The 12,660-nt window shown below is 34.9% G+C and overlaps 1 protein-coding gene across 3 annotated transcripts; it reads left to right on the top strand.

Moving 5' to 3' along the window:
* The first annotated feature begins 3,943 nt into the window (after nucleotides 1-3,943).
* On the top strand, nucleotides 3,944-9,527 carry LOC131157612 (uncharacterized). Of its 3 annotated transcripts, XM_058111909.1 has the most exons (6): nucleotides 3,969-4,107; nucleotides 4,191-4,243; nucleotides 7,888-8,064; nucleotides 8,190-8,282; nucleotides 8,371-8,546; nucleotides 9,213-9,527. In XM_058111909.1, exons 1-5 carry the CDS (start codon nucleotides 4,054-4,056, stop codon nucleotides 8,537-8,539), a joined length of 546 nt encoding a protein of 181 aa, XP_057967892.1. In that variant the 5' UTR covers nucleotides 3,969-4,053; the 3' UTR covers nucleotides 8,540-8,546; nucleotides 9,213-9,527. The 3 variants fall into 3 exon arrangements, with proteins under 3 accessions (XP_057967902.1, XP_057967892.1, XP_057967884.1); XM_058111919.1 differs by lacking the exon at nucleotides 9,213-9,527 and having other exon boundaries at nucleotides 3,944-4,107; nucleotides 8,371-8,681; XM_058111901.1 differs by lacking the exon at nucleotides 9,213-9,527 and having other exon boundaries at nucleotides 8,190-8,681.
* The last annotated feature ends 3,133 nt before the right edge of the window (nucleotides 9,528-12,660 follow it).

Genomic DNA, 12,660 nt, shown 5'->3' with positions numbered 1-12,660 from the left:
CAATATACCTTCTGTCTGGTATATGAGACCGAGTAGATCTCCTAAGCTCCGGAGCTGGAGTAGGAGATGGTGGTACGACAATCTGCTCCACTGGTTCCTCCACTTAAGGATTCTCGGTATTCTGCTGATGTGTCCCAACACATTCATGGGTGTTTATCTGGAAACTAACCCTCTTCTGTTTCCTAACTATACAATCCTCACACATGTCAACCTGCACTGACTGTAGACCACTCAATTTTTCCTTTGAGTGCATCACCCTGAGTCCCTTCTCGCTCATGTGACCAAGTCGTTGGTGCCAGATGTTGCTGTCGTCATTTCCTGCAGCAACTGAAATAGACATGGAGGCATTGGAGGTTAGAAAAAGTGTTCCGCTTTTCTTACCTCGCACAATCGTTAGTACACCCTTTGAGACTTTCCATTCATCACCAATGAATTTCGTCGTGTATCCCTCATCTGCCAGCTGACCAACTAAGATCAAATTCTTTCTCAAGTCTGGAATATACCTGACATCTTTCAACTTCCATACTGACCCGTTTATATTGATCTTCACAACTCCCTTGCCGGTTATGTCGCAAGGTTGATCATTGCCAAGGTACACCTTACCAAAATTACCTGGTGTGTACTCCTCTAGGCAATCTCTGCAGCATGTGGCATGAAATGAGGCTCCGAAGTCTAAGACCCAAGACTCCTGCTTGCTCTCCGAAGAGCAAATCAACATCTCATCATTCTCAGAAGCAATATTTGCTTCTGTCTTTGCCCTCGTCTCGAATTCCTTCTTCTGACTCCTGCACTGGTTCTTGTAATGACCAGTCTTTTCACAGTTCCAGCACTCAATAGCTTTAGTGCTCTAAGAACTTGTGTCCTGAGTACCTCTGGGATTTCTGGATTGAGACCGCTTGGGCCTAGATCTGCCGCGGTTGTTTGATCGTCCATGCCTGTTTCCTCTGCCTCGATTATCCATGTTCAAGGCTGAACTCGAATTGGAGCTATGGTTCGGCTGCATTCTTATTTCCTCCGTCAAAATCATGCTGACGACCTCATCGTATACAAGTTTCAATTTTCCTGCGGAGCTACTGATGGCAGTGACAACACCATTCCAATTTTCAGGCAGCTGATTGAGAATCAGTAGAGCCCGAATCTCATCATCAAACGTTATCCCGACTGAGGCGAGTTGATCAGACAACTCATTGAAGTTATTCAGATGCCTGCTGAAACTCTCACCTGCAAACATATTCATGGTAAATAGTCTTTTTATGAGATGTACCTTGTTTACAGCTGAAGGCTGCTTGTACATATTTGAGAGCGCATCCATCAGAGACTTGGTAGATGTTATATGCTTGATATTGAACGTCACAGATTTTGACAACGTCATTCTGATGGCTCCGAGGGCTTTTCGATCAAGCAACTCCCACTCGTCCTCATTCATGGATGTTGGCTTACCCTTCAACAGTAAGTGCAATTCCTTCCCAAAAAAATAGTCTTCTATCTGCATCTTCCATAAACCGAAATTGTTCCTGTTGAACATTTCGATTTTTGAGCTCTTTTCATTTGACATCACGATTCACTAATCTAGAGATGGAATTAGCTCAAATGGATAGCACGAATGGATCCAGAATAATCGAAAACCCAAGAAATGATTCGAGTCGCTCGAAAAACGGACCCAAAACGACCCCGAAAAGCTTAGTCAAAGTTTTCAATCAAACCTGGTCAAACCGATGACGTGGCACTGACGTGGCTTCTACTAACGTGGCACTGCGATGTGCTGCTGACGTGGCAGTGGGGTCTACCTGCCAAAGTGGACAAATCGATGACGTGGCATTTGCTGACGTGGCACTGCAACGTGCTGCTGACGTGGCAGTGGGGTCCATCTGCTGACGTGGCGGTGGGGTCCACCTGCTGACGTGGCAATAGGACCCACTTGATAACGTGGTAGCGCCTGCTGACGTGACGCCTCTGACACGTGGCACTCCTGCTGACGTGGCCCTGCTGGCGCGTGCGCATGACGTGGCGCTGACGACAGACTCGGGTCAGGAGCCGGATCTCGGGTTCACCTGAATCTGAGTCACCTGCAGGGTCGAGTTGGGTTCTCTTCGGGTCTAGTCGAGGCTGAATGGGCGAAGAAGATGTGTACGGTGTGTGCAGCGCGTGAGGAGATGTTCGCCGGCGCGTGGAAGGAGTGTGAAGAAACGTCTTGCTCAGGCAAGGCGCGTGCGGGCTTGTCTGAACTCCATTCGAGCTCCGGCGGGTACCCTTCTCTTCGTCTCGGCGAGAAGAATACGATGGTGGCCTCAAAACACACTTTCGATCTACTGGACAGAGCTCTGAATTTCGGGATCACTTCCGATCTGGATTTTCTGCTCCAACCGGGCTCTGATACCACTTGTTAAGACCTTGTGAGCATCCAGAAGAAAATGACACCAAGAATTTTACGTGGTTCGGTCAAGAATGACCTACGTCCACGGAGCACACACCAACTATTCAATAACTCGCCAGAAAAATGTTACAATTCTCTCTCTCTCTCTCTCTCTCTCTCTTCCTCCCTTCTTCCTCTCAGCTCTTTCTGCACTCTCTGTGCTCTCTCTGCACTGCTGTGCTATTCTGAGCTACTGTACTTCAATATAATACATCTTCCACAGCCCTCCTTTTATAGTGGCTTGGAATAAATTACATTTAAGATAAAAATTAATCACAAATGAGAGTTACAATGGGGATGATAATGAAGAGATAATTCCATGCGTTTTCTTGACTCAGTAGCGCATCATCTCCAGCTGTCTCTGGCTCCATCTCTAACACTATGATCATTGTTAAGTTCATAAATATTTTATATGGGCAAGCATAGACTATTAAAATGTCGACTAATTTGCCCGATTAAGCTTAGGATTAAAGCTTGTGATGCAACTATTGCTATAACAAGCATACATTTAGTCATGTGATGAGATAATCACGATGACTAAAGATCTCATAAAATAAAAAATTTGAAAATTAATTATGTTCAATTACTACTTTACCTAAAAGTTTAAGTTTTAAGGTAAAGTGATAATCTAACATGGTATCAGAGTTGACTATTAAGAGGTCATGAGTTCTAGTATTGTTACCCGTGGTATTTTTAAAAAGAAAAAATTATTATATTCCCTACCATCGGCGGGAGAGTGTTAAAACTTGATATAGATTGTTGATAACTTTGAATGACAAATATATTTATTAATTTAATTTCACTCATTTCATTAAATAGTATTGCTTAAGGTATGTTTGGTATCATTACCTTTTTTTTTTTTTTTTTTTTTTTGTCATATTTTTTTTGTTTCTATTGTTGGTTTTCAACTATTTGTAGAAAAATATTGAAAATAAAATTTTATGATTTTCAATTTTTTTTAGCAAATTGTTGCTAGAAATATCAATATCTAAAAATAGTTCTTTTAAATTAAATCATTCAGCTCATACACTTTTAAATTAAAATTAACATACAATGATAATATGAATTTAAATATAATTAAAATAAAAATATACATAAATTTAAAAAAAAAATAATAAAGCCAATTACAATATAATTTTACTATTTTTCAATTGTTATGTCCAATAAATTTTTTATTGTAAAGTAAAATTTGAAAGTATAACAATTAAATAAAATAATTATAATATTTATAATATTTATTATAGAATTTTAAAAAAATGTGTATTATTTTGTAATTTTATTATTTTAATCATATTTTAAATAATATTATTTGATTTAAAGGCAAAAATAAACATTTTTAAATTAAAATTTTAATTTGTTTTGATTTTACAAATCTTAACAAAACAAATTGTTAGTTTTAAATTTTTAGTTTCTATTTTTCAGTGTTTTTGATTTTCATCTTCATAATTTTTGACAGTAATATCAATTATAATTTTTGGCAGTAATATCGCCTAAATGTCCATAAATTGGTGCCATTTTGTTTTTTAATATAAACGACGTCGTTCCTTACCAAACATATAAGCGTCCGCAAGGCGCACGCTAAACCCTAGACGCGAAAGCCCTGGAGCTTCACAAATAGGGAGGGTTTTGGAATCGAATCCATGTCGGAAAGAGAAGATGACTCCGATGCCCCAGATGAGTTCACATCCGAGCAGGTTTCGTCTGTTTTCCCTTTGCTATCTTCCAATTCCAAAAAGCAAAACAATGATAATAACACATGATGGTTTCTCAATTGCAGGGTTTCCAACAAGATGAGGGCATAAGGAAAGTTCAGAAAGAAAATAAAGCTAGGTAACTCTCAAATCATCCTTTATAAATTTTTTTTTTTGGTTTGATGATTGCTAGAACACCTTCAACCTTTGTGATGATTTCTGAAAATATTATGTGCGTGCTTTTATATATTGAACAATTTCCTTTACTTCGTACTAGTTACTTGTAAAAAATGGTGACAAGGCAGCCAGTGTCGCAACTTTCTTTTCCAAGAAATACTATGATTTTCATGGTAAGAAAATGTCGCAAGCTTGATTTGCTAGTGTTCAGATGTTGAAAGACGCCCTGAAATGTCTAAACCATTAAATTTGTTCACTTATAATACTGCATGTCTAAACTATGAAAATATGTTGGAAGGTGTTCTCTAAAAAAGAAAGAGAAAAAAATGTTGGAAGTCTGCTATTTTTCTCTTGCTTTGTAAATTAGGGGAGATTTTGTTTTGGTTAACAATCAACACCCGGCTCCAGAGTTATAAACAAGGTTCACAAACAATGGCTAGGGGCTTAATATGTATGTTTTTGAGTTCTTTAGTGAATTGATCATGCACTGTCCAAATTTGAAGAGGGAACTCTGATTGGAATAACCAGTCACGGCATGAAGCTTCATTTCATATATATATATATATATGTGTGTGTGTGTGTGTGTGTGTAGATTCTATCTTAAATTTCTAGTTCTATTTCTTCTTAAAAGTGCTATCATTTTTATGAAATTTTGGCACTGAAAGTAATTGGAGAAAATGTATGTAATTGTCAATACTATTTTTCTTAGCTAGGAGAAAATAATTTTAAATAATATGCCTTTAATTTTAGCTCACATAATCTAGTATTGATGAAGTCATTTCCTACTGAGAAATTTGAGTTGGATTTGATGGACCTGTTGTCATCCATCCATTTAATTTGAAAAAATGTTGTAATTTTATGCCTAAAAATATTGACCTTTAAAATAATTGCTTGGTTCTGCATTTTCTGCATTAAGTGCCAAAGCAAGAACATTGTTGTGATTTTGTGATCTCTCAACTAATAATCGCATCCTACATATTGTGCAACCAGAATTTGACCTGATAGCCGATAAGCTGAGCCCCTTTGGTGTGAAGACTAGCGTTTTAGTTTTTGGAGTGTTGCATATCTTTTTTTGATGAAGTCTTGCATATCTTGCATATCTGTCCAATTTTGAAGAGGGAACTCTGATTGGAATAACCAGTCTCGGCATGAAGCTTCATTTCATATATATATATATGTGTGTGTGTGTGTGTGTGTAGATTCTATCTTAAATTTCTAGTTCTATTTCTTCTTAAAAGTGCTATCATTTTTATGAAATTTTGGCACTGAAAGTCATTGGAGAAAATGTATGTAATTGTCAATATTTTTCTTAGCTAGGAGAAATAATTTTAAATAGTTTGCCTTTAATTTTAGCTCACATAATCTAGTATTGATGAAGTCATTTCCTACTGAGAAATTTGAGTTGGATTTGATGGACCTGTTGGCATCCATCCAGTTAATGTGAAAAAATGTTGTAATTTTATGCCTAAAAATATTGACCTTTAAAATAATTGCTTGGTTCTGCATTTTCTGCATTAAGTGCCAAAGCAAGAACATTGTTGTGATTTTGTGATCTCTCAACTAATAATCGCATCCTACATATTATGCAACCAGAATTTGACCTGATAGCCGATAAGCTGAGCCCCTTTGGTGTGAAGACTAGCGTTTTAGTTTTTGGAGTCTTGCATATCTTTTATTGATATGTTTTAGTGGGAGTTCCAATAAGGCATGTTAAGATTGTTTATTTATTTCCTCTGTGAGTCTATTTTGTGAGTACTAGCATTAGCTGGATGGTGTTTTTGGTTGATTCAATCTTCTGGAGGTAAATGCCATGGGATTTTTATTTTGAGATCATATGTGAGCTTGACTTTCAGTTGACATATTAATCTCACTGCGTTCCTAAAGCTGATGCCTGAGTAAATATTGACTTTCTCTTTTTTTCTTTATGCTATTTAGTACTAACTGATTGGATGGTGTTAAAATTTCAAATTATGGGAGTGACATCTCTTATCAGCTACCATTTTAATGAAATCTGTTTATTTTTTTTCCCACGGATCATGTTGTAATATGTTATGATCTTGATTATCTATTTCATGTACTTGCATACCTGTGTTTGTAAAAATTTTCTCCAAGGCCTGTTCCGACTCAATTATCTTCTGACTTAGACTGGCTGACAGTTTCATTTTTGTATTGACATGAGGAGATGATTTTCAAAGCATTTTTGTGCACTTTGAAATTTCAGTGTTTTCTCACTGTCTTTCCATTAAGCTTCTTAACATGCAATATGAAGAGGAAATGATGCCTGAGTAAACATTGACTTTCTCTTTTTTTCTTTATGCTATTTAGTACTAACTGATTATAATTTCAAATTATGGGAGTGACATCTCTTATCAGCTACCATTTTAATGAAATCTGTTTATTTTTTTTCCCACGGATCATGTTGTAATATGTTATGATCTTGATTATCTATTTCATGTACTTGCATACCTGTGTTTGTAAAAATTTTCTCCAAGGCCTGTTCCTACTCAATTATCTTCTGACTTAGACTGGCTGACAGTTTCATTTTTGTATTGACATGAGGAGATGATTTTCAAAGCATTTTTGTGCACTTTGAAATTTCAGTGTTTTCTCACTGTCTTTCCATTAAGCTTCTTAACATGCAATATGTAGAGGAAATAACCACACATTTCCTAGAGTTCTTACTTGCTTAAAGAAAAATGTGAGAAAGTAAGAGAAACAGGTGTACGTGTATTCAAGTCAAGTTGAGTCTTTTAGTGGGATACCTCAAACTCGATTCAAACTTGATCACTCACAAAGTTGTTGAACTTGAACACGACTCAGCTATAAGTTCTCTAAACTCGATGTCGACTTGATTAAGCTCAACTCAGATATAAAATTAATATAAAATACTATAAGGCATATATAATATTAAATATATGTATAAAATATATTATATGACTTATCTATTATAAAAATAATAAAATTACACTTGATGGGGCTCAATTAGGCTCGCAATTAGCATTGCAAAACTTGAACTCAACTTTTTAAACCACTTGAGTTACTCAGGTTTGACTCGAACTTGAGTAGAATCAAATTGAGTCGAATTACAGAGCAACTATAGTCCGAGAAACTTGTGAGTAGGTTTATTTGTATCCATCCTATACTTCCTATCATCTAAAATCAAACAGGTTTCAATTAAAAAAACATATTTGGCAAAAACTGTTTTTGTTAAAATGAGTTCTGGAAAGGAACAAAAAACTGTAAAAATGAGGAACTTCCTGACTGGATCAGTTGTTAATTACTTTAGTTGCTCCTCCTTGTCAAGTTGCAAAGCAATCGTCCTTCATTTTCCTAGAAGGATCAACTGTAATGATGGGTTTCTGCTGTGGAAAATGTTTTTCAGATAACCATGACATGAGCAGCTATACACACGTGGTGTATTAATCATATCTTTGCAAGAAATTCCGCTAGTCCACGACTCCACTAGAAACTTCCAAATATTAGTTTGGTTTTCTATGCTGAGACTTTAATAGTGGAGCATGTAATTGTTTTCATGTACTAAAAAGTTTACTTTTAAATACATGGTTTATTGAGCAGCTTAAAGGACTTATAAAGAGCTCCTTGTAGGATTGTTCGTGAAGGAAAAGAACGCCGCAGACAGTGGGCTCAAAAGAAAACACCACGGCAATCTGGAGGTGGTGAAAGTGCCATTGGTTTGGTAGATAATGAAACACCCCAACGCCCTCTGGGTAGTGATGGAATGCTTCCAAATGATATTGTAGAACTTCTTGCAGCTCGTGAGAAGTATGTCGCCTCTCTTTCCCTGAATGGAAAAAATAATAGGGCCTGTGTGTGTGTACACACTTGTTTGATTGTATTTTGGAGCTTCATCTCTGTGTAAGGTCCTAACAAAGCTGATGGAACTGCAGACAAGTATTTGCGTCAGATTCTGAGGAAGATGAGGTGAAGGAAAAGGCCAAGGAAAAGACCATCTCAAAGAAGAAACGAGCCAAAGGCTCTGGGTGGGGAGCTTATTCCTTCTTGTATGACAAAGGAAGCGATCTATTTAGATGCACCGAAAATAATTTTCTCCTGAATTATATTTTGCAGGCTGGAACCTGTTATTTTGAAGGACATAGCACCTGCACAATGCTTACAAAATTCCATAGAATTTTTGAAGAAAAGGAAAATGCAAGTCTCAAGGTCAACTTCAGTTTTAAACAACTCCAATCAAGCTCTGCGCCTCCTTTCTTCATCTGGGTTGTTAAGTAAGAAGTGACTGAGAAGTAATCATCTAAGCCCTTATCTATCATATGCAAGCCAACGTTGCACACTTGAATGATTTAATAGTGAACCAATGAAATCTGTTTTGTACGAGTTAGAATTACATTGTTCATTATTACTGGCAGCCGTTTCTTTTAGATTTTCTATTTTGTTTGTTTGTTTGGTTTTTTTGTTTTTTTTAATTGTTTGGGATTTTGTTAGGGGTGTATTTGGGTCGAGTCGACATTTTAAAATACTGAAAACTCGACTCGATTCGAAAATATTGAGCTCGAAACTCTATTTGAACTCTATCAATTTCATAATTGTTGAGCTTGAACCTGACTCGACTAGAAGTTCATAAAACTCGAGCTCGATTCGATTATAAATTAATATTAAATATATATATAAATATAGATAATGTATATATAATATAAAAATAATAAAATTAAAATAGTTCAATCAGACTTGAAATTCAACTTGAGTGCAAGTTCGAACTTACTCATTAAAATGCTCAAGTAGAAAGGAGTCGAGTTGAATTAGAGGATGAGTCGAGTTAGTGATGGCTTACTCGCTTTGGTGCATTTTAACTAAATATTTTTATGATTAGAATAAAACCATGATCTCCTGTTCACTTCCATTTATGTTTTTGGAAAATCCTGGCTGAGCTCCTGCCCTCATTTCTTTTGTAGACGTGCCAATGAACTGAATGATCATTATCTCCTCCGGCTACTATGAAATTGAGAAATTAAGGAGCGCCATTGATTGATTCCCCAAACACGAAGACGAGACCTCCCTCCGATTGAAACAAAAGTAGAGAGAATGAGCCCACTAACCCACGTGGCCGAATGCAATTGGTCAAAGACCACCAGTCAGGCTGCTGAGTTGGTAGTCCAGTAGTACCAATCAATATTCTTTTACTAGGGCTGAGCAGTCAATGAAAATTAAATTGAATTGAATTGAATTGAAGTTCAGTTAAAATTTTAATTTTGGTTGGTTCTGTTTAATTTTATAATAATGTTGGTGTTTGGTGATTGGTTTAGTATAAGAGAATTTTTTTTTTTTTTTTGGTTAAACGAATTAACTGACAGAATGAATAAGTATTAATATATAAATTATAAATATCTAGATGTAAATAAGTAAATTTGCAAAATAATTTTTTTATTTTTTAATACTAGATTTTAAAATAATCACAAAAAGAAATTCTAATTTTTCAAATTTTATATAAATAATGTTTAGAATCATGACTTTTGAATTTGGATTTGTGAAAAATTGGAAGAAATTCTATACATTATAATCCACATAAATAAAAAGTCGAAAATCTAAATTCCATGCTTCCATATCTCCAAATATAGGATTAAAGAAAATGCCTTGTCCCGCATTATATTAAAAACCTAGGAAAAAACTTTTATGGTTCTCCATATTATATTTGGAAGGTCTGTAATTATAAATATTTCTATTAATTCTTAGATTTGTACAAATAAAAGTGTGTTCTAGTGTGGTCCTAATAAAGTGAGTCTCAAACTGTTTTAATGTTTTAATAAGTCGAAAGAATAATACAACGTTAAGAAAATGCTCGCTCATATAATTGGAAAACTAATTCTTAAGGCCATATCACTCACTCAACATGGAGATACGAAACCCATATCCCATGAAATTATTACTATTTTTTGATCGAGGGAAAGCTAACACTAAGTTTGAGCTACAAAATAAAAAAATGGGTCATTTCATATTGCGTATCCTTTCCACTCCCAAAAGATTTAAATAGTAAATTTCTTTATAATTATCTAGTACAAAGTAACATCATCCGTAAGAAACGCCAAAAATGGTTATACAATATTAGTGAAGTGATTTCAAAAAAATAAAATAAAAATAAATATATAAATATTAATTAATTAATTAATCATTATTATTAATTTAATAATATAATATAATAATATATTAATATAATATAATAATTATTTAAGATTATTATATATATATATATATATATATATATATATATATATATATATATATATATATACCCAAACTAATACAACTCTCAATTTGATCTGCCCATTGAGTATTCATCCTCCAACCTTCCTATGCCTCATGCTTTATAAACCAATTTCAAATCACCTAATCTTTGGAAGATATTAAGGCTCAATTTGTGACCCCCCGATTTTTCATACAAATTTTTTTTTCTCAATATCAATAATAAATAAATAATCATGTCATAAATCCACAAATCGGCTACGTCAACAATTCTACTATCATTCATACGACCCAACCCGCATTAGGTATTAGGTAAAAAGTTATTTTATTATACAACCTAACAGCAGAAGACAATATACACATATCGGTCGGAATACAATACCCAGAGTATCAATATACACATAAATACACAATACTATCTCATATCCAAGAACAATACAACCCTAGTCCAAACTCACCCTGTATATCAGGGTTCCAGCTCCCTACTATCACGGAACTCTATCGCCTGGCCTATCTCTGTTCCCTGAAAAATTTAGATAATTTGGGTGAGACACATTTCAATAAGAAGGAACAAATTATTTACACTGTGTGGCCATATGAGTACAATTATAATACACTTTACTTTTCAAATCATTATTTCATCTAAGAAAATACACTGATATACACATTCTCATAATCGTATAGATATACAACACAAGCTTTTCTTTTATAAGCTTTAAAATCTTTTATCAAATTCAATGATTTCCAATACATATTTACCTACAAAGTTCCTAAGAATAGGGAAGATTACCCGCCCATACATGTAGCTTCCCTCTGCTCTAACACGTTATGCAGCCGGGTATGGCCACATCTGATACCTATCAAGGCATTCACATTACTAAGTAAGCCCTTAGGCAGAGAGTTTCACTTCGTCTCAATTATTTATATTATTAACTCACGCGGTTCCATTTCTCAATTTTATCATTCTTTATTTCTCAATTTCCGTTCTTTCTTTCATTTCTCATTTAAGCCAATTTTATCATTTTTCACTTTTCATTTCCACTTTACTTTCTGGATCATGAGTATCCTCGGTATCAAATACCAACATCGCGTCTGTAACTCATGGCCACCCTAAGGATCTTTTTATCCACACCATGCTTCCCCCCATGGTCAAGGTTGTGCGGCACGAAGGCTGGATCTAACCGCGGTTGGCTAACTCGGTTAGATCAAATATCATATCACATACCGCGTCTGTAGTACCATTGGCCGGCCTATAGCCCTGATCCGGACTTAGGAGGCCCAACAACCCTACACTATGGCACAGTCGACTGTCACGCCACACGCTCCAAGAGTCCGTGTGGTTGCACCAACACCACTAGCAACGGTACCATGCTCAATATCATAACCATCCAACAGGATTTACCACCATATACCCGCAATCATTATTAACATTTTATCATTCATATTTCACGTATTTCCATATTTCTCATTTTCATATTGTAGAATTAACATTGCAATATTTTCATTTCACATATTCACATTTCAATATCAGTATTCTCAACACATTTCATCATTTAAATGATATTTTATCAATTCATAATTCATCTCATCTCATACTATCATATACATATCTTATTTCACAATTACTCGATATTTCTCAAAATACATTTCCATATTTCACCTTTCTTCATTTTCTCAGAGAATACATTTCTTACACATTTCACTTTCATCATTTTCCCACATTTCAATTCTCATATTAAAACACATTTCAGTATCACATATTTCACAAGGTAAATCATCTAACTCAGTTCAAACATTTCTCAATATAAATCATATGCCACACAAATTTCATCTAATATTTATATCATAACAAATTTCGGTAAAATAACATACGTCATTTTCACATATTTCTCAGCCCATAATTTTTTTAAAAAGACTGTTATAATTTATTTCCCTTACCTGACTTACTAAGAGTCTTGCTAAAACCCAAAATCTCACGCCCTTGGCTCCCGAAATTTAACTCCTACAATTTACATTTTTCCCAGCTTAATTAATCTATTTCTCTAAAATAATACTCATCTAACCTTCTCTAGGCTCCATATACCTCAAATTAATATTTAAACTATTATTTAACACCCCCACTTAATTTTATGAATTTTGCTGCAGGTCCCAAAATTACACCCA

The sequence above is a fragment of the Malania oleifera genome, chromosome 1, assembly GCF_029873635.1.
Source record: "Malania oleifera isolate guangnan ecotype guangnan chromosome 1, ASM2987363v1, whole genome shotgun sequence".
Taxonomy (NCBI): Eukaryota; Viridiplantae; Streptophyta; class Magnoliopsida; order Santalales; family Ximeniaceae; genus Malania; species Malania oleifera.
This window is presented reverse-complemented; position numbering and strand designations above follow the sequence as displayed.

Coding starts and splice junctions, on each gene's coding strand:
- LOC131157612 (XM_058111901.1), top strand. CDS start 4,054: ATGTCGGAAAGAGAAGATGACTCCGATGCCCCAGATGAGTTCACATCC. Junction 4,108..4,190: donor ATGAGTTCACATCCGAGCAG/GTTTCGTCTGTT, acceptor TCTCAATTGCAG/GGTTTCCAACAAGATGAGGG. Junction 8,065..8,189: donor CTTCTTGCAGCTCGTGAGAA/GTATGTCGCCTC, acceptor ATGGAACTGCAG/ACAAGTATTTGCGTCAGATT.